Source organism: Schistocerca piceifrons, chromosome 6 (assembly GCF_021461385.2).
Source record: "Schistocerca piceifrons isolate TAMUIC-IGC-003096 chromosome 6, iqSchPice1.1, whole genome shotgun sequence".
Lineage (NCBI taxonomy): Eukaryota > Metazoa > Arthropoda > Insecta > Orthoptera > Acrididae > Schistocerca > Schistocerca piceifrons.
Window position 1 is genome coordinate 341,915,095 of NC_060143.1, and position 22,664 is coordinate 341,937,758.

General features: G+C 39.9%; 1 protein-coding gene across 2 annotated transcripts in view; it reads right to left on the minus strand.

Annotated features, from left to right (window-relative positions):
* Positions 1–22,664, minus strand: part of LOC124802887 (NACHT domain- and WD repeat-containing protein 1) — a 598,844-nt gene that overhangs the window by 117,771 nt on the left and 458,409 nt on the right. For both annotated transcript variants that reach the window (XM_047263936.1, XM_047263935.1), the window contains exons 9-12: positions 11,910–12,065; positions 11,095–11,262; positions 5,081–5,208; positions 4,176–4,410 (exon numbers count right to left, since the gene is read on the minus strand). In XM_047263936.1, coding sequence (XP_047119892.1) covers positions 4,176–4,410; positions 5,081–5,208; positions 11,095–11,262; positions 11,910–12,065 — 687 coding nt within the window. The remainder of the gene's footprint in view (positions 1–4,175; positions 4,411–5,080; positions 5,209–11,094; positions 11,263–11,909; positions 12,066–22,664) is intronic.

A 22,664-nucleotide genomic window follows, 5' to 3' on the forward strand; every position in this document is an offset into this window, starting at 1 on the left:
AGGCCTCTTTGGATGAAATATATATATAACTATCGATGATCAAATTCACCCCTTTGAGCTTGGTGTTTTGGCAGAATGTAATCATAATGTTACTCTTGGATGGGACTTCTTGAAAGCATCACAATGTTGTAGACTGTGATAGATAAGAACTCTAAACTATCAAAGCTATTCCAACATGCACATAGAACCAAAGCAGCTTTTTTGAATTGCTTTGAAGATTTTGTTATCAAATCATCAGCACCAAGACGAGTTTCAGTTGTTAATCGAGCTGATCTTTCGTGCTAGGAAGGTTTTGTTAAATGTGTACACAAAAGTATTCCAGTAAATCATCACAAGCACTGTAGGTTGGCTAGGGAGAACTCTGGATAACTAGTTGTCAAGAGCAGCCACAACTCATCCGTAAAGGTATTTACATAGGGACAGCTGAAAGTCCAGGTAGGGCAGCTTTATGTCATCAATGAAGAGCAATGCTCAAAATCCACTAAAGACAATGCAATGGAGGAAGGTGCTATCACACTGCCAATAGAATATGGCCTGAATGAGGAACATCATCAGCAAGTGATAGCCATTTTGTGACAATTTTTGGCTGCTTTCAAATCCAGAGTGGAGAAAAGACAGACCAAGTGGCCCACAGTAAAACAATGTATCAACACTGGGGACCATCCACCAATTAGCCAGTGCTCTTGTACAGTGTTGCTGCCTTAGTCATGGATAAACTGGGAGCGAGTGGAGAAGATGCTGCAAGATGGCATCTCTGAACTTTCAGAGTCCTTGTTCCTCTCCTGTGGTCCTTGCGAAGAATAAGAATGGCACACGGCATTTCTGCATTGACTACCAGTGACTGAACAAAATCACAAAGAAGGATTTTGTTCTGGGGTAACCATAAACACTGGAACGAAGAGGCGGCATGAAAAAGCAGAGAAGACTGTGAGGAAACGGTGGCCAATTGTGGGTGGAATCAGACTGCGCTGCACGAGGTGCACCCCCTGCAACAAGTGCATATAAACTACGCTCCTGCTAGACTCGGCAGCTCATATCAGCCCGAGTCTGCAACGTGACTAGTGCTATGCTGTCAGAGTTGTATCATTTCCTTGGACTCACTGTGCAGCCAGAACGGTACTGTTTTCATGTTGCCTCTCGCTAGCGACGTTTGCTGTAATAAAGTTAAGTATTGTCAATTTGCTTTCTGGAAATAAAATTAATAATGGTATTTGTCTGAGTTGTATACCATTCCAAGAATGCTGCATCCCGTAGGCACCCCATTAGGGATGAGTGGGCAAGACCCCACAGATATGTATCCACTGCCATACACTGTTGACACCCCTGACTAACAGAAAGGAGCAAAGTATTTCTCCTCTGTGGACATGCAGACATGCTATTGGTGAATCGAGATTGACAAGGTCAACCAAGAAAAACTGCCTTCATAGCACCTGAAGGCCTTTATGAGTTTAAGGTTATGCTGTTTGGACTGTATAATGCTCCAGCCACTGTTGAACATATGATGAAAACCTGCTTTAACACCTTAAATAGATTATGTGTCTTTGCTATCCGGGTAACATTCTCATTTTTCGAAGATATTTGAAGAATACCTAAGTTGCCCAAAAACAGTGTCGAATTCTGTCCAGACTGAAAATCTCTGCCTAAATCTGAAAAAGTACCAATTCATCACCCAAGACTGAGTTTGGCCTGATCCAGAGAAAATAAGAGCAATTACAGATTTTCCAGCTCTTTGGCACATTCATGATGTGAGAAGTTTTCTAGGAATGTGTTCATATTAACAGTGATTCAAAAAGGACATCTGTACCAAGGCATATGCCTTGGAAGAACTACTGCAGGGAGACAAAGCATTTTATTGGAATGTGGCACAACAAAAACCTTTCCTTGTCCTCATGGAGGTGCTAACATGTTCTCCAGTTTTAACACTGTATGACAAGAATGCTGACACAGAGCTTCACACTGATCAACAAATTCTGGCCAAATTTATTCCGCAAACCATCAACCACTATGTTGGACCACCTTTCTCTATGGTGGCTGAATAACCATGCGGATCTGTTAGTTCGACTGGTGAGATGGGCACTGAAACTACAGGCATATGACGCCACAGTGGTATAAAAAAGTGGGCACGAGCACAAGGATGCTCACTGCATTCCAAGGAATTCTTTGGTGAAATACAGCTGTAGGGATAAAATATCAGTCATTGCTGCATTAAATGGCAGTGATGCTGAACAGAAGGATGGTCCAGCCCTCCTGAAACCCATAAAAGCCTTGAAGATGGAGGGACCAACCAAAGTAGAATTCCAATTAATAAATGGAGCAGAGTAAAGAGGAACTATAATCCAATGGGGCAGTAATGGTGCTCGTCATCCCAGGCCAGCTATCCTGAAGTATTTCCTTGATGATCCAACATCTGGTTATCAGGACAGAATCAGACACAGGTATAACTGGCCCGGTTTCTACTGATCTGTTGGGCACTAAGTGAACCACTGTAAGGAATGCCAATGATGGAAGCATGTGGTGTAGTTACCTCCAGGGCATCTGGTATCACTCCTGCCTGCAGCAGCACCATTCCACTGAACTGGAATTGACCTCTTGGGGAGGTTCCTGAAATCGACAAATGGGAATCAATCAATAATAGTCTGCACTGACTTCCTCATCCGCTATGCTGTCACCAAAGCTGTACCAACTGCTGAAGCTCCAAAAATTGGAAAGTTCCTTCTAGAAGACATAATTCTGCAGCATAAAGTACCCCATGTGATGATATCCAATTGTAGAAAAGTTTTCCAATCAACACTTTAATAAGACACTGGCAGATATGCTGTCATATATACTGATGTCAGGAAGGGAGACTGGGATACAATACTGGTTTCTGTGACATGCACATACAACATGGTGAAGCCAGACACTACACGTTTCACACTTCCTGCTCCACAGTCATGATGCTGAAATGGCCATGTATACACTGTACCTGTTTCAACTGAATGGTACTCAGAATGACTGCGGGAAACACGTCACTAGGATCAAAGAGGTATATGGGCCCTGAATGCCCAGGAAAAGGACCAAGAGTGCTACAATACCAAGCAGCGACCAGTGAGATACATACCAGGGGACTTCATTCGGATTTTTACACCACTGTGGAAATGAGGACCATCAGAAAAATTACTAAAGCCTACTTTGGTTCCTAATGTATCCTTTGTCCTTTTTGAATGTCACATATGAAGTCAGGGATTATGACCCTTCATCAAGAAGACAGAGGTGCAGAGACATCACGCATGTTCTCACAGTACAGAGATGAAGATTTGTGAAAGGCAATTCAAGGAAACAGAAGATCCACCAATGATCACAAAGCTTTGAGGGAGGGGATATCTTTGATGCTCATCATAGTGAAGAGGCTGTAAGAACATGAGTATAATATGAGGATCTTCCAGTGCTATCATACACAAGACCACTGGCAGGTTTTGGATCCATGGTGCTGTAGTTGGCTCCAAGGAGAATTTCTGAAACAGCACCTTGCTGTTTCTTCAGGAGGGGGAATAATGGCACATGCAGTAAGTGGTTACCATCACTGGATTGTGTGCTGTGGGTTACAGTTCAAATATGACCACCAGCAATTATTTGAATGTGTGTATATTCTAGGAAATTCCTTGTGTGTGTAAATACCAGCATTCTGGAATATTCAATGGTTGTTTACATAGCTGCAAAGGCTGTGCACAAGTTGTGTTCTGTGCTGGTTCTACACTGGTGTCACTAATAAGTGTACTTTCACTTCTAAGCGCTGTACTTCATTGACAAACCTGCCGTCATATTTCGGTTTGATTGTTATTTCAATATGACAATATTATACAGAGATAAAATGTGTATGGTAATTGGCAGGAGACGATGTTAGAGATTTAATAAAACTACACAAAAAAACAACAGAGGAGATCACAGAAAATAATAAATTAAAGTAATGATAATGGTAAAAGGCTAGACTGGCTTACTAAATTCAGAAACAAAGGAAAGCATTTAAAAAGATTAATGATATAAAAAGATGAAATATGGTATGAGACACAAATAACTCATCAAGTGTTAGTTACACAGAGTCAAGTATCTCTTAAGAAAAAAAAAAATCCCATATCCTTTCAACAGAACATTAGAAATATAGCAGACAGTAATTTAAACTTGTCAAGCCAGTTTACCTGTGTAGCCCAACACTGGTGACCCACGCTCACAACAGATATCTGGTCAGCAATTCCAGAGAGCAGCTGTTCCACTGTTCTACTTCGAGAAGACACTCCCACAAATCTGATTGCAAGCACTGCTTCAGGTAGCCAAGTGTGGCAACACTGAGCAGCACGAGCCATGAGTGTACTCTTCCCGCAGCCATGGCATCCAGACAGAATCAGTGGCTGTCGACAATCACCTGTCAGGTAGCTGAAATATGATGTCGAGCTCCATTAAGAGGAACCAAAAATCTAAGAGCTACACAAAGTGAACATTTCATTATGAAGTGATGTAGCCGTAAGTTTCAGATCTTCTGTAGAGTTTCAAGAAACAGTACTTAAATTTTTTCTAAGATTGTTTTACAGACATGTAATACCACAGGAAATAATATAATTTCAGTAAAACAAAAAATATATATCACATTTATTTATCTTGAGCCAGGATTACTCATCATGATACTTCATTACGCGACAAGAAGCCATACTTGTTCATAGCCAAGGAATATGTTCTAAGGACAGTCAGTCAATCGCTCTCTCACTCATGTTGATCATTTATTAATCTCCTGCTTCCCACACTCCCTGCTCCTAGGCACCTTCACTCCTTATCTACAGATGTACATAAAGCATTTAAAATTGAGAAATTAACTATGTGAGTGAGCAATGACTGATATTCACTACACAAACAGTCAGATAATGTGGATTAATTGGCAATTACTTGCAACTTATGACACTCAACAGCTGTCTGCTCACTGTCACTTGGCTAGTGACTGGCTATCACTCCATAATTTAACATGGAAATTGCAACACTGCACTGAACTATAAATATACATGCATATGAAGCACACTGTTGTTAGGGTGTTGTTCCCTCAGAAAGAACTCACCTTCTAATATCATTGAGCACAGCTTCACGGTTCACACTGCTCTGAGCAGCTTGCTGACACACACCAGTTTGTAACATGAGCTCCTGCAAAAGCTGTCCACTGATGCCATAGCTGGACTTAAGCACCATCTGCAATATATTATTGAGTATTTAGAGAAGCACTTAAGTATCCTTAATAACAAAAATGCACAGAATTCTACAGAATTGAGACCAAATGATAACTTATCATATTAACTACAAAACAGACTTAGGATTGCCAGACTCAGAAAATAAATCTGTATTGGTTCTCCTTCTGGGAAGAACGATGGCACAAAGTTCACAGAGTTATATCACTGTGTGCCACATTGAGATTTGGCTATAACTTTTGCCCATTGTGGTCAGAGACAGAAGTCTAGTCAGCAAATGAAAAATAGAGGCAAAAGTTCCTGTAGTTGTATCTTTCTTTTCCAGTGGTGGGATAGGTTGTCGTGAAGAACATGCTAACAACCTTGACTGGTAAGGTCTGAGTGTAGGTGTGGAGGTGCTTTTGAAGATCGGTTTAAGTTTTTCTTGACTAACATGAGAACTCCAGCTTCTAGCAAAAATGTTTCCCAGTACAAAATGGAACTACATCAAACCTCCTACAAAAATAGCCATATTAACTTTTTTTCTAGGACTAATAGTTTCCATATTGCAGGGGATGGAAAATTTACAGATTATTAAAAAGTCGTGTTTTAATGGTACAAAATTAATGTCTATTGTTAAATGAAGTGGATTAAGAACAAATGTTAATTGTGTGTATCACATCTAAGTGCAGTAAAATGGTGTTAAGGTATAAGTTGTGTTCTGGGGGTGTAAAAGAGTGGAAAGGGGGTGGAGGGTAGAAGTGTGAGGGATGGAAGGTTGCCGGATTGTGGTCATGCACTTTTCTCCTTCAAAGGTCTGCAAACTGAATCATGAGCAGGTGATTCCCCACTCTCTCTACCACACAAAATAACAAAAGAACAACTACAGGATATTTTATAAAGTAATACCAACACTTCTGCAGCTCACCCTATGAATCACTGGTAACACAGTGTGTGGAAATGCCAGGAGAAGTTTATTTTTCTACAAAGTGCATTAATGCTACATGGAATACAGAAATGAGTTACTAATAATGTAATGCAAGAAATGCATATGGATGGATTGTATGTAAATCTCTGCAGATTGTTCTACACTGCTAGAGGGGAAATTGATTCTTAAGTCATTCTGTACAGCAGCTATGGGATTCTTCCAGAAAAGGTAACTTTCCCCACCATGTGTGCTGCTCGCTTTTCAGTTTACAGACAGACTAAACCTTCCCAGCATTGCTGTCCAGTTCTCTAATATGAGCAGACAAAATAATTTCGCTGGGCTCATGTGAATATAGTGAAGTTATTTTCAGTTTAGGAAGTGAATACTTACTTGCAGTTGTCTAGTGAGCTAGTATGTAAGGAAGCTTCACAGCCAGAGCTGTTAACTATCTACCACAATGAAGAGCCTGTCTGAAGTGTGCAATGCTGACAATATGTATTCAACAATGTTGACTTACTAGTCTTCACTATAAAGGGCTAGAACACTTTTCACAGCATGAGAGGTATAAAACGCATCAAGCCTCTCAACATCTTAAGAGGCATAGAAACTTCAGTTTGCTCCCTCTACACAGTAGTAGGTCACTTAGCTGTAATGGAACTTCACATTTCGCACCATAAGTCAAGCAATGCGTTACATCAGGTCACTGTTCTACATTTGAACTTGATCAGTCCTCTTCTATCACACATACTGATGTCCATCTTGCAAGATATACAGTGGTTGTGTGATAAGTGGCTTCAATCAGTTCAGCCCATTCTACAAATTACAGCAATTCCTGAATGGAAGAGACTTACATAGTCAATCAGTAACACAATTAATGGCAACAGAAGTGCAGAAACTTTTTGGTCATTCACTATTTCACCACCAAGTGACCACAATGCCAATAACATTTTCACAGTGGTAATGCTGATTCCTGTCAGATCACTGAAGCTAAGTGCTGTTAGGCTTGGCTAGCAGCTGGAAGTATAAGCGTCCAGGTATGCCTAGTGCTATTGGCAAGTAGGTTGCACCTAGTCCTTATGAGGGCAACTGAGGAGCTGCCTGACTGACAAGTAGCAGCTCTGGTCACAAAAACTGACAACAACAGAAATGTACTGAGCACATTCCCTTCCATTTCTACATCCGGTGATGCCTATTCGTTCAGGATGACACAACAGTTTGTCAGTACTGTTGGGCCTTTCACGGTTGTTCAGAGTAAGTGACTACAACACAGTTGCAAGACTTCACATTGTGCTGTCAATGATGGACAGCAACATGTCATATTTACCAACCCAATTCCTCTCCCACTAACACCACATAGTTCACATTTACAAATTAAGCACATCTCAGCCATTGTTTATGGCAATGTGTTTTACATAAAAGCTCATTTAACAAAAGAAAACAAGTGCTCACTTAATAAACTGAAAGTACCTCCACAATATAAACATGAGCTCAGTGAATTTATTTTGTGTAATTACAAACATGAACGGGACTGGAAAGGTTGAGGAAGCATAGTCTGTTCATAAACTGAAAAGCGAGCATTGCTCATGATGGAGGGAGTTTCCTTCCCCCATAGAACAGTACAACTGCCATGAAGATTGACTAAGAATCACTTTCCCTCCCAGCAGTGTAGGACATTGTACAGAGATTTATATAGAATCTGTCTATATTTTTTTCTAGCACTAGCATCATTGGTAACTCATACCTGTATTCATTGTAGTGTTAACACACTTTTTGGAAAATAATGGCCTCCTCTCCTCTGGGATGTCTGCATACTGCATTGCCAGTGATTCATAAGGCACACTGTAGAAGGGCCAGTATAATTTCGTGATGCACCTTGTAGTACCCTTGGTGATAAGAGTGAGTACTCATCTGCTCGTTCTGCAGTTGGCAGATCTATATGAGGGATTTGCATGACCATAATCTGGTGACCTACCTTTCAGACAAACAGAAAATATGTGGCAGGTATGAAGAAGGCGAGGGATTTGCATGACCATAATCTGGTGACCTACCTTTCAGACAAACAGAAAATATGTGGCAGGTATGAAGAAGGCAAATATAAATAAAATACAAGATGAAACAAGAAAAACTTTAGTGATCTTATAGGACATGCAAATGGAAGATAAGCAGCATATCAATATGCTTAACATCACTCACTTGTAGCGAAGGGGCCTCCTGTGGAGAAGCCACTGTTTTGCAGGGCAGTCATGTGAAATTTCATAGCGAGCAAATACAAGGATGCATGGTAGCTGCTCACACTTCAGTTCTTCCTTTGCTAGCCACTATTATCTGACTTTTCCTTTACAGACTGATCTATGACCACCATTGCTGTTTACCTAAACTGGGTTGGACTTGTGTTTCGATAGTAACTGTCAAGATTTCTGGTTACTTCAGCATGACGGGCCTGTTATCTACACTCCATAAAGTGGTACAAATTTCTGTACAATACTACTATTTGATCAGCATTCAGTTTATCTGAAACTGCGCCTAATATTAAAATTGCAGTATGTATGTATAATGGTGTAGTTAGGTTTGGGCTTACATTAGTTTCAGTCAGAAACTGTTATTGCTCAGTTTTGCGGACTAGTGGATGATTTAATCTGTTGTTACAGAATGCTAATTTTGTGTTCAATAAATGTTTGTTGACCATAAGTGACGGTTATAACACAACCTTTAAAAAAATGAAATAAAATAAAAAATGAGAGTTTCAGGCAAATAATAGGAACTTGGAAGCATATTGGGGTTGCATCAGATAGTGTGATGTAGAGGGAGTGATCACCTTTACTACTTCAACTGGAAATATGTGTCGCATTGCATAAAACTGTTGGAACATCCCTCAAAGAGGATGCAAGAAAATACAATGAAGAATTGATAAGAGAAATGTTTGAAAGCAATGGGGTATTCAAAAGCTGTTAACTGAAGACAAATTATGAAATTATTATATATAGCCATTTCACCTTAAATTTGTCTCAGAAACTTAGTTGTGACTAGTCAAGAAAAATTAACCTGTTGGTATTTTCTGTAATCTTGCCAAGAGCCGCGCGGAGTAGCCGCGTGGTCTAGGGCACCTTCCCACAGTTTGCGTGGCTCCCCTTGTCGGACGTTCGAGTCATCCCTCGGACAATGGTGTGTGTGTGTGTGTGTGTGTGTGTGTGTGTGTGTGTGTGTGTGTGTGTGTGTGTGTGTGTCCTTAGTGTAAGTTAGTTTAAGTTAGATTAAGTAGTGTGTAAGCCTAGGGACCGATGGCCTTAGCAGTTTGGTCCCATAGGAACTTACCACAAATTTCCAATTTCCAAATTATGTAAAGTGCTGTAATTCAAATTACGTTATGGGTCCAAAGCCACACAAGTATGCTGATAAAGCGTCCATACACATCCATACCAGAAACAGACAGGTTAAGAGTGGAACAAGCTAATAACTGATTGGAGCAGACAGCTGAACTTTTATTATTACAGTACCAAGCCACTCAAAGCAAATGAATATGACTTATAGGTAGCAGTAATAGAGATCAATAGGCACACTTTAAATGAAACTCCCCATGTGAAATTTCTACGCATCCCAGTCAAGAGCAAACTGAGGTGGTGTCAGCATATGGATAATTAAATATAAAGATCAGTCTTGCCCATTTTGGACTTACAAATGTCTCTCACTGTGTTGATCTATGGATCACATTGCTAACAAACTTTCAATCAATACTGTCCTATGGCAAATCTTCTGGGGATAATGGAGCTAAGGTAAGAAAAAAGTATTTATTCTATAGAAGCATGCAGTCAGAATATTAGTTAAGTTGAGAACCAAATGTTTGGGAAAAGCTTCTCCAGTGACCTTGGCACTCTTACATTCATGTATAAGTTCTGAAGTAACAACTCACTGAAAGGGGGGGGGGGGGGAAGAACCTGTAATTTGGACCATGATTTTCACTTCGGGTTTCTGTCTCCCTAGTAGTATTTGCAATTAATAATTAAGAGTGATGAACTGTGAAATTCACAACTAGATCAACAGAAGTAAAAGTAACTTCTATATAGACTGAGGATACTTGTCGAGGGTTCAAATTGGAGATCAATATCCTGGTGCAAAAATTACAGATTAAAACACTGAGCAGAAATTACCAACAGTCTGTCTGAAGCAAAGTAAATGGACTAGCATGTTCACAGTGGACAGGTAAGAATATTAAATCTCACATAATGTTTAAGGAAGGACTTGAATTTATACTCTTTCCTTTAACAGCCATTCATATCAACAGATGTAAGGATGCATATGTAAAACTATGATAAAAGAGAAAAATACTACAGTTAAATGAAGATCTGTACTACATGGTACAGAACAGCACATTTCATCACCTGCTGAACTAAGGAGACTTGGAACAAGAGTCAGGGAAAGACAAAAAGGAATCAATGTTGAAACTAATTGCAGACCTGGAAATTCTTTCATCACAAATTCTAAATCAATGAGTAGAAAAAGAAACAAGAGGGTTATCAAGGATACCATGTGGGACAGAACTTACTTCATTCCTAAAATATATAATCATCAGAATCAGGAATGAGTTTTGAAGTAAGAATTCACATTAACATAAAAAAATCCTGTAATATGGACAATGACTGTTACAGTTCATTTCCACTTCAGGTTTCTGTCTTGTGCGTTGAAATTTGCCAATATTAAGCACTCAGTGAATTCTCCTTCAATTTCCTACATTATGTATAGGCTATATCTATTCTTCAATATTTTCAATTCTCCCAATGAACTCTTCCTTGTGAGGAAAGAACTGCCTATTCTAAAGGTCAGAGGATATTTAAGAGGCCTGCTCCAGTTCTCCCTGTTTTTAGTAATTCTCCAGGAAATAAATCTCCTTTTTTCCTTCATAAATTGGGGTACTAGAAGTTCAAAGCCTCGCAGTAAGTAATACTAAGTTCAGGATTAATTGTGTGCAAGTAGCACAGCTTTTTGCACCTTGGATTGATCCTCCTCAATGATGGAATCAATTACAGAATTGAGATGAGTAGTGAGCTGCGTAACCACTTCTGAAACATACTGTGCGTGCTCTGGCAACTGAGTGTTGAGGCCTCCTTCTACCCATCGCACTGGAATCCGCAGTATATGTTTTTCACTTAACTGAGTCTGAAAAGCATTGAAAAAATATATGTCACTGTCAAATGTTGGAGCAAAGTTCAAAAGTAATTATGACATTTACATTAGGATTCAAACAAAGTAAAGATAAGTTCAGAACATATCAGTGGCATGACAAATGTTATGTGCTGAACACTACCATCAAAATATATGTGTAGCCAATTAGTGTAGATTTAGCAGTCTGTGGTATGCTAGCTTCACTTATCAGAGTTTTTTGAGCACTGACACCTACATAATGCAGAAGTAATATAAAGCCAATACAAGTTTCTAATTGTGAGTGCAGAAACTAAAAAATTAACATATGATTTAAAGGCTAACTTTTGAAATTGTCAATACTGTCTATTGGCGCAAGCAGCCAGACAACTACATTAGACAGTTTTCAGGACAAATATATCCAGTGGAAACTGACAGCATGTCTAGATTTTTAGTTTCATCTTTATTTGACTATTGTATAATATTATGCACTTTCTCATACAGTTATACTGTAATACAGTATAAATAGTAAGCAAAAAAAAAGCCTTAAGATTCTTGTGCAAGCTGATCACTTAGTACAAACATTACAAGGTGACTGCCATTTATGTGATTCCTCAAGAAGGACAGTAAGCTTTTAAAAATTTATGAAAAGCTATTTACCATACCTTTAACTCTTTGTGCAGTGTGTCAAGTCTCCGCAGAAGCTCCACATCACCTGGGGTCGATGGCTCTGTGGTTGGTCCTGTGTGCGTATACAGTCTATACAGCCACAAGCAGCGACGTGCAAGCTCTTGGCTCATACAGACGGTGTTGTGAACTTCCTGAAACAATCAGTGCGTAATAAACTGAGTGACAAGGGAAGTTGCTGCATGCACATGTGTGTGTGTGTGTGTGTGTGTGCGTGTGTGTGTGTGTGTGTGTGTGTGTGTGTGTGTGTGTAGGCCCATGTGCACGTGCTAAGCTGGCTAAAATGTGTATTATCAGGAACTTGTCTTGGATACCAATGCAATCACCATGACCCTAATGGCTAACTGCACATGGTCCAGAAAATAATGTTCCTGTAGCATCTTCAGCTGATAAGCCTGCAGTGGCTCAAATACAAGTTAATGATACAATAAATCATACTAATTCAAAAACTGTCTGGTTGCATACCTTACCTACAAAAATTGCCAATACTAATTTTTGAATATGAGTGAACCCCCAATATCCCGTCTTCATTTCATTAGCAATTGCCTAACTTTGCACCACAACATAAAACTCCACAATGAACAAAAGTCAAACATGACTGCTGCTGTTCCCTTACAATGTTTAGACAAATTTCTTGCTTGCTCACAACAAGAAATTCTAGGTTACTATCATTTGCAAAGTCTTGATGAAACAACTATAATGGTAAAAGGTGAATGTGTTTCACTCACATGAGCTGTGACTCTAGAGGGCTCTTTCAATTTAACTAGAGTAATCTAAACAACTTATTTGAGAGCCTAGAATAAATGTTGAACTTCAAAAAGCACTCAGATCATAACTGACATAATCATTACCGGCACAGTGCTCAATGCATCTACATCTACATCCATACCCTGCAATAGAGATGGCCAAACTCGTTCATCCTTGGGAACTAGTTCACTGGTGATGGCTCTTTTTTGGGAACCATTCATTTTTATTCGTTCACTGTTCATTTGTGCGTGATATACAGTTCTTATGAAAAATTGAAAATTAGTAGCATAGGTGACTGAAGATGGAAGGCGCCAAGACGGGGCACTTGCCTCTGCCCTGGAGTGCAGAGTTTTTATTCATAACAGAATTCTCACACACTTGCAGAAGTAATTTTTGCGATACTGCAAATCCTCTCGTTTAGCCAAGTGTAGCGTTAGGTGACTGATCGCACTGAAATAATATAAGTTGGCGCACGAAAAACCGACCCAATTGTGCAGGATTTGTTGACTGCTACGAGCAGAATAGATAAACATGTAACAATTAGGCAGTGAAGAAGTAAAAAATAAACTAATGCAAACAACAACTTCGAAACAATGGATGACGATTGGTACAAGACAATGAGCAGTCTAGTACTAGGGGCCGATTTTTCGTGCGCCACCCTGTACCACTGAAATAATATCGTAGAAGTTATCATATTCTCTTTACAACGTGTGACACCAGACACTCGACTCACTCTGTTGTAAGTGGGTGTGCCGTCCATAACAATGAACACGCTCTTTTACCGTCGATAAAAAAAAGAGATGGAAAATGGCCACTCGTGTGTGCCGTGCCGACTTCCTTTGCATATGTAATAACAAAAAAAATCTTGCCTTTTTACAAGTATTTCTTCTGCTGTTTATCGAAATAGTGAAGTAAGCTGATATGCCGTTTTGTTATCTGAAAAGATGTACACATCACATACCACGTAATTTTATGTAATTTAGGTAATTATAAAATACATTTTAATTACCAGTCATGGTCGCTGAATAGAATACGAAAGAACAAGGAGTTCAGAGTTCAAAAAAAGTTTGAAACAGATCTAGAATGGGCGTGCGCAGTGGGCGAAACAAACAACTCCATACTGAACCAACTATGAGCAGTCGGCAGTGAAACTGCCACGCGAAGGACGTGTCCGGCCGACCGAGACCGAGACAGGCGGGAACGGGACCGAGGCTGGAATGAGACCGGCCGACGGGTCATTGCCGGAACGAGACTGACCGTATCCCGTTCCCGGAAGTAGAAAGCCGCGACTGAGACCGACTTGAACGGGACCAAGGCTGCAACAAGACCGGCCGACGTGCAATTACGGGAAGCCTCGACTGAAGTAAACTATGCAAGACCATTCCTTAGAGTTCGTTCATCGCTCGTTCCGTTCATCTTGATGAACCGTTCCTTTGGACCCATTAGTTCGCGAACTTCCCATCTATACTCTGCAAATCACTGAAATGCGAGATCGAGGGCACTCCATACTGTACCACTTATCAATGCTGCTTCCCCTTTTTGTTGTGATCCCTTTGGAAGCGATATGTGAGGGGGTGTATTATGTTCGTAGATTCATCATTTAAAGATGGTTCTTAAAATTTTATTAGCAGGTTTTCTCAGAAAAGTTTGTGTCTACCTTGTATTGTCTGTCAGTTCAATTTCTTCAGCATCCCTGTGACACTCTCCCATGGGTCAAAAAAACCTGTGGCCATTCATGCTGCTTTTTTTGTACACACTGAATATTCCCTGTTAGTCCTATTTGGTATGGGTCCCACACTTCTAACAATATTCTAGTATTTGTGAAATGAGTGTTTTGTAAGAAATTTCCTTCACAGAATGATTGCGTTTCCCTAGTATTCTATCAGTGAACCAAGTCTGCCACCTCCTTTACCTATGACTGAGGCTGTATTATCATTCCATTTCATATCCCTCCAAATTGTTATACCTGTATGAGTGTGCTGTATGTATGAGTTTACCAATTACAGCTGTGACCTGTTGATATTGTAGTCATAGGACACCATGTTTTTTTTCGTTTTGTGAAGTGCAGAAGTTCACATTTCAAACATTTAAAACAGGTTGCCTACTTTTGCACCATTTAAATCTTATCAAGATCTGACTGAATGTTTATGGAGTTCTTATTCAGACAGTACTGTATTATAGAAAACTGCACCCTCTGTGAGAAACCTAACAAAACAAACACTGTTTCTTCCCTTGTTTCACAAATTTTATTATAGTTACTGCACATCCTAGGTTTCAGGTTATAAACCCATTCTCAAGTACATTACTGATTGCAAAGATGATAAATCTTTCGCTAGCTGCTGGTATTCTACTTCCACAACTGATTTTTGCTCCCATGTAAATGCACAGACCGTGTTTGAAACGCGCTTGGATTGTCAAGTTACATCTTGTTTTCAAAATATTTAGTTAATGTGGACAGAATGATTCATTGCTCAGTGAAGGAGAAGCAGAAATTTTAGGTTGGGCATGATGCTGAATATTTAAGTAATGATAGACCGTGACTGTGTTGACTAATTCATAAACTGGAACAACTGTTTTCCAGACGTATTAATTAACTGGGCTAGCAAACCTGCTTCAGACGTTAAATCCGTTTTCACAGATGCAACTAAAGTGTCACCACGTCTGCATGTAAGAAATCCTAGTTTCAGTGGCACAACTTACGAGATGCAAGTTTTGTCGTGACACAGAAAGTTCAGCTTGGTTGTACTTTGTTTCGCCGCTTTCCTTCCATGACTGCTTCCTGGTAGCTGTATTTCAAAACACGAGTATCCTGTTGTAGTTATCGTGGAAGAATTGCTGCTGTACTCCATTCGATTTCAGTGTGGTTTGATTTCATTAATGAAAAAGTCAGAACAATGGTTGGCAGGTACATTTCCACAGCTTCTGGAACTACAAGAACAATAACTTGTGTTTAATTTAGGAATGTGTGTGTGTGTGTGTGTGTGTGTGTGTGAGTGTGTGTGTGTGCAAATCAATGATGTAGGCCTATCACACTATCTTGAAACATGTTTGGATGAATAAATAAATACACTTAATATCCAACCAATAAAGGGAGTTGGGTAAACTCCGTGATTTGTGAGACCAAGCACTGTATAAATTGTGGATTATATGCGCGAAATAGCCGCCCGAGTGTGATGTGGTAGCTGTTAAACTAAAAATCAGTAATTCGGAATGCCTACATCATTGAATACAGTAAGTTTCTAAAGCTTTGGAAGAGTGGCTTGTTTGCAGATGATATTTTCATGCCAACAGTTGGTTAGTTTACCATAGCAGACAGCATTTTCGTCTTCAAGTATATTTCTTTTATAAATGTGTTTGTGGCCCCTGATTTAGCCCTGCAGGAAATATATCTTCGGTTGTAACATTTGGGTTTCGTCTTCCTTGTATTTAACTCTTGTCACAGCTCTAATGCCATAGCCTGCACTATACCACTAATACCTGCCTATGCGATTTCAGTTGACACCGTGTTGAAAGGTGTGCAACTACGTAGAGTTTGTGGCGTCCTGTGTGAATGGTACAGCGCCGTGCCACTACAGAAAGCCTCAGGCTGTGGCGTCACATTAGTTGCAAGTGTGAATCCAACTTAACGAGGAAACACAACAGCGAAAAACTTTTTCCGAAATTTGTTTTTTGTCTCTCAGATAATGTGTAGCATGCAAAAGTCGCCTGCGTATACGTGCTAATTAGAGTGCAAATGGTACTATCCCCAACCCAGAAGTCACAGCAGTTTGTAGAGTATAGCTGACAACGACACTACAGTCTGAACTACCAAGATCGACCCACTTAAAAAAATTAGCTAACAATCAGATGACTAATGTTTCACAAGAACTTATGCGCAGGGCTGCACACACAGGCCGACAGCAGTCATCCGATGCAACCGATATTGCTGCCATCAGTCGCTCACCCTGTCCCTGCCGCAAATGAACGTTTTGTCAAACTATCTGAACCAGTACTACGTACGCCACTGTGTCATGAAGATCTGATATGGAAAATAAACCATTTGTGTTTAATAGAAGTGGCAGTTGATCTACACTAATATTTGCAACATAAATGAATAAAAACAAACGCAAATTGAAATTTATTAAACTCGTTTTGAAACACTTGTCCTGAGAACTGTAGGTTACATTCCAGAACACATTTTTCATTGGCACGAAGTGACTTGGATACATTTTTCTAGCGAGCTAATAAATGCCGATTTACTAGCCCTCAATTACGATTTTATTCATTAGTGTTGCAGTGTAACAGTAAATGTTTACATAATAGTTCTGCAATCTCGATGTATGTATCGTAATGTTATCAACAGCAGCACTGCTGAGTTCCATTATTCATTCCGTAAGTAACTTTTAATAATGCGTCTTGCTGTTTCATAAATAACTCATACTCACCAGATGAAGCACTGTATATCCTGACTATTACTATTAGCTTCCCTCGAACTTCCTTATCTGCAGCACAAGCATCCAAATGCTAAATATTGCAAAACCTGATCGTGTCAATGTTTTTGTATTTGTATTTCTTTTCAATATAAGTGGTAACTCTGGCTTCCGCTTCGCTTCTTAGGGTGGTTCGTGCTCCCTGAATAACTACAAATTCTAATATAAAGTTACAGCCAACTCGAGAAAAGTGAAATGAAAGAAAATTACGTACCAATGCTAAACAAACAGACAAAAGGTTCACATCCCGGCAGCCATATTACATACAAAAATAACATGTGATCCATCAGATTTCCTGGCCTTTCTATGTGATCAGTGATCTACTGCTGTGATCTGCTCACACTCCTCTGATCTACGAAGCGACTGCATGCCTATGTGATGGATTGCTGCAATGTATCACGTGTGTGTGGAGCCCTTACTGTGCACATAACCCTTCTAAATGTGGACTTATCATTGTGTGACCATAGTACTTTATTGACATGTATTTCAGTTTAGCAGTGGTACCGGTATACTGGTCGTGACTACTGCCTGCCTATTGTGTCACTATTAGCGTACTCAGCAAGGAATAGGAGATGGTTGCTGCCTACCCACTGGACAATAAAAAAAAAGACAATAGCCAAATTGAGAAGCAAACCAACTATGTGATAACAGATTATTCATGGTTCTTCTAAGAAAAATAGTCTTCAGCCAAATGAAGGGGATACCCAAAAGATATTTAAATTTATTAATCATTTTTTGATTGTGACTCGATGCCAAAGTACCGTAGTCAGGCATAGGCCCAAGGGGAGTTCTATACTAACCACCAATGAAAACAAATTATTGTGATGACATTCAATCATTTTATATACTGCATTTTATAGTTTTTAGTATTAAAATCCTAGGCACTTGTAGCATGTTAAATGTAGAGGAGACTGGAGGTTATGTTTGGGGGGAGGGAGAAACAGTGAAAAACTGTAACTGCCAGAATCGAATCCTAGATCTGCACCTACGATGAGTATCAGAATACACATCCGAAGGTTTGGTCTTCAATCCTTCACAGTCCAGGAACTTTTTGTATGTTATCACTGTACAATACCGGTATCGTTGGGAAAATCCGTGTGCATGGTGCACAAGCGGTAAGCCTAATTTACACGACGACACTAGGTTGCAGCCGACTGCGCTGCCAGCCACTGCGCATGCACGCCGCGCATTTGCGCAACTCGGTGGTGAAACTAAACACTTTCGGCGTGTTCCAACTTTGGCGACACTAGTTGCATGAGTTTTGAAGTTATTTGTGTTCGTAGAGTGTAGACAAACTAAAATATGAAGCGGGGAACGGAGAATAATGTTCGATTTTTGGATATCTATGCTTTACATAGGTGTTTGTGGGATTTCAGTGATGAGGATTACAAAAATAAGCAAGATACTGCTTCTGCTGAGACAGTCACATGCGATTGTAACATAGATAGTTTGACAATATCTGAGGTGCAGCGCAAAATTTATTGAGTTAGGAACACATATACAACTGAATTAAGAAAAATACAAACAAGTGTAATTCTAGCTGTGGCAATGATCTCGTCTGCAAGACTAACATCCCATCGTTCGAGTTGGCCAACTCTTTGTTAAGGAATAATGTTGACAGGAGGGAAGGCTATACAAATTCATGAAGCTGCATTCTTTATTCAATATTCATCTATTTCAAAAGTCGCTGCAGTGCTTCCCATTCACATATGTTAGAATTTTGAAATATTGCCACTGTAGGGCCTACAGATCTATCTTCAAGAGAGTAGTTTGCAAACCATTCTCTTCTTAATGCGACCTGCTTCGAATAATTATTGTTGCTAATGTTGATAATTATTAGTGATAATGTTAATAATTATTGGTGATAATGAAATAGCATCATCAGCAACTAAAACCGTATCTTACAACATGCCAAATTTACTCGATTGTAATGTATGCAATATGATATGTAATTTCAGTTCTGGCGACAGTGCTTCATGCATTGCAGTACCTTTATTCCTTATCGCATAATTAACTCTATTTAAAAGAAACGTGAACAAAATGGCTCTAGCCGTGCGGGATTAGCCGAGCAGTCTAGGCGCTGCAGTTACGGACTGTGCGGCTGGTCCCGGCGGAGGTTCGAGGCCTCCCTCGGGCATGGGTGTGTGTGCTTGTCCTTAGGATAATTTAGGTTAAGTAGTGTGTAAGCTTAGGGACTGATGACCTTAGCAGTTAAGTCCCATAAGATTTCACACACATTTGAACATTAAAAAAAAATGGCTCTAAGCACTATGGGACTTAACATCTGAGGTCATCAGTCCCCTAGACTCAGAACTACTTAAACCTAACTAACCTAAGGATATCACACACATCCATGCCTGAGGTAGGATTCGAACCTGCAACCGCAGCAGGAGAATGGTTCCGGACTGAAGCACCTACAACCGCTCGGCCACAGCGGATGCGCGAACAGTTCTGGTGACATTTTAAGGTAATTAAAAGAACTACTTCGATCTTCCGTTATAAGTTATTTCAGCAAGGATGCTGAGCAACCTAGCTGACGTCTTTTCTTCATCCAGTCACAAATCGAAACACGTTTCTTATTTGTTTTTCTTATGCAATGATTCCACACAACAAGCTTTGACTGCATCACAACTTGTGCGACGTGCAGCTGCCAAAACTTCCATTGCAGACACGACTCAGGGACCCACAAAACGACGAAACTGATGTGCATACTGGTGTCGCCATGTCTACAGTCATAAATGAAACCACTTGCATGCAACTCATTCCACGCAACGAGTGGCGCAACCCAATGTCGTTGTGTAAACTAGGCTTAAAATGCATAATGAATTATTCCAGAGAGGGCACTGTACTCAGTGTTGCTCAGGAGTAACGCTCATTTCACATGACTTCCTGTAAATGTGCAGCAATATTGACAGCAACAGGAACTGCTATCGACTTCCATTATCGTTCGATGTGGGCCTCACTCGCATATGTACGAGCTCACATATGTTGTTAGCGGTAGAACTATACCAACCGGAAGTGCCATTGGTTGGCAGGAACCCTTGTGAGAAGAAAATTTGTGACAAAGAAAATATGAATACAACTGCTCATCATTTCACTGGCAGCAATTTAAGTTGTCCTCCTAGGCTGCTGTCTGACCACACAGTATGAAAGAGCCACATATTCAGAAATAAACACTGAAATATTCGTAACAATGTGGGATATGACTATTGTTGTTCCTTGTTTCACTCACAGCAATTTAAGCTATCCTCTTAGGTTCATGGCTTAACCACTAGTTGCTTGCAAGATAAATACAGTACAGAAGGTAAGAACTAAATATTGATTTTTCTAGATAATTTCAAGGTGTTAAAGAGGACAAAGAACTCATACAGGGAACGAATTGTTGGGAAGTGTTTGAGCGATTAAAAACCTGCACCGAAGTCCAATTTTATTTACAAGACAGCTGTTTCCAGCTGTAAACCAACAAGAAAGTATGCTGTACTCTGTACAATTTTTTCAATGCATTATTATCGAATCCGTTCATTTGTCCGATTAATCTATACACTAGCCACATTTTACAATGGAAGTATAATTGTGGCGTTCTTTGTTGATGCGGATAATACCAAGTTGCAGCAAGGTTCAGAAAACCAAGTTAGAGTGTAGTCCCCTTATAACAGGCTGTGTAAGTTAATTCAGAGGTTGAAGGAAGGCATGGGCATATAATGTAAGCTACACTCAAACTAACCTTCGTATTGTGGGCAGCTTTACCTTTATTAGCCTGTCAACAACTGCTGTGCACTAGTGCGTCGGCGATTGCACCGTAGATAATGGTGTTGTTTATGGTGATTCCCTGCTAATTAGATTTTGAGCTGAATAGCTTTATGGTGTCATTTGAGAAAAGGTGTGATTTCACAGCGTGTTTCATCTACCTTGCCTTTATTTAATAGGTGACGTGCGCTCCACTGTATTTATAAAAACAAATAAATCTTCATGTGGTGTCCCCCTTCAGATCTATACGGGAACTGGATAAAGTAATATTTATTTATATTTATTTTACCTAACACAAGTCTGGAAAGTATGAGAGATGTATTGGCGGAAGTTAAGTTATAAGGGGGAGGTCAATGAATCGTACATAGGCAGTTAAGCTGGCAGAACATTTGCCTAGAAAACGCAAAGAAGGTTGTGAGTTCGAGCCCCACCACATGTTTTATGTGTCACGAAGTTTCAACACTAACTCCATGTTGCACAGTTATTCACAGCAATCATCCACATGATATAAATATATATCGACACTTCACAATACAGTACAGGAAGGTAAAGGATTTTTTTAGTAAATATCGCCCCCTATGACATTGTGTAGGACAGGTATGTAGGACTTCCAGGTTGTCTTACTAAGTTTTTCTCAATGAATCGATTTTATGGGTTTGCTTATTTTTACAGTGTTTTGTTTCATATCACAGTTGATGTCAAACAGAGGTGCGGTTCTCCCTGAGGTGATATTGTATGTGATATGATATGCCAAAGACTTACGGCATATGCAGTCAACCTCATTTTGCCAATGGCCTTGTCAAAGAGGGCGGAGGAGCAAACAGAGGTTCAGGACATTCTCTTGTCCTTGGAGTGGGAAACTGCCCCTAAAGGTGGAAGAATCGGCAATGATCAACGGCATGAGGATGCAGAAGACAACATAATGTGTAACCGCAAGACATGTGGCCTGTAATTGAAAAATTATCATGATGATCTCTCTATTGGCAACAGATTCTAGAATAGTCCCCCATTCGGATCTCCGGGAGTGGATTACCAAGGGGGAGGTGACCATGAGAAAAAGACTGAATAATCAACAGAAGAATAAAGTTCTACGAGTCGGGGCGTGGAATATCAGAAGGCTGAAAACGTGGTAGAGCAGTTAGGGAAATGCAAAGGCCCAATCTAGATCTAGTGAGGGTCAGCGAAATGAAATGGAAAGAAGATAACGATTCTTGGTTAAATGAGTAAATGAGTATAGGGTAATATCAACATCAGCAGAAAATGGTATTATGGAAGTAGGATCAGTTATGAATAGGAAGGTAGGGCAAAGAGTGTGTTACTGTGAATAGTTCAGTGGTAGATTGGCTCTTATAAGAATCGACAGCAAACCAACACTGACAACCATAGTTCAAGTATACATGCCAATGTTTCAACCTGAAGATGAAGAGAAAGAGAAAGTAGGCCTATATGAAGATGCTGAAAGGGTAATACAGTACATAAAGAGAGATGAAAATTTTATAGTCGTTGGGGACTGGAATACAGTTGTAGGGAAAGGAGTAGAAGAGAAGGTTACAGGAGAATAAGGGCTAGGGACAAGGAATCAGAGAGGAGAAAGACTAATGACGTTCTGTAATAAATTTCAGATTGTAATAGCGAATATTCTATTCAAGAATCACAAGAGGAGGGGATATACTTGGAAAAGGCAGGGCGATACGGGGAGATTTCAGTTAGATTACATCAGATAAGACAGAGATTCCGAGATCAGATACTGGATTTAAGGCGTACCCAGGA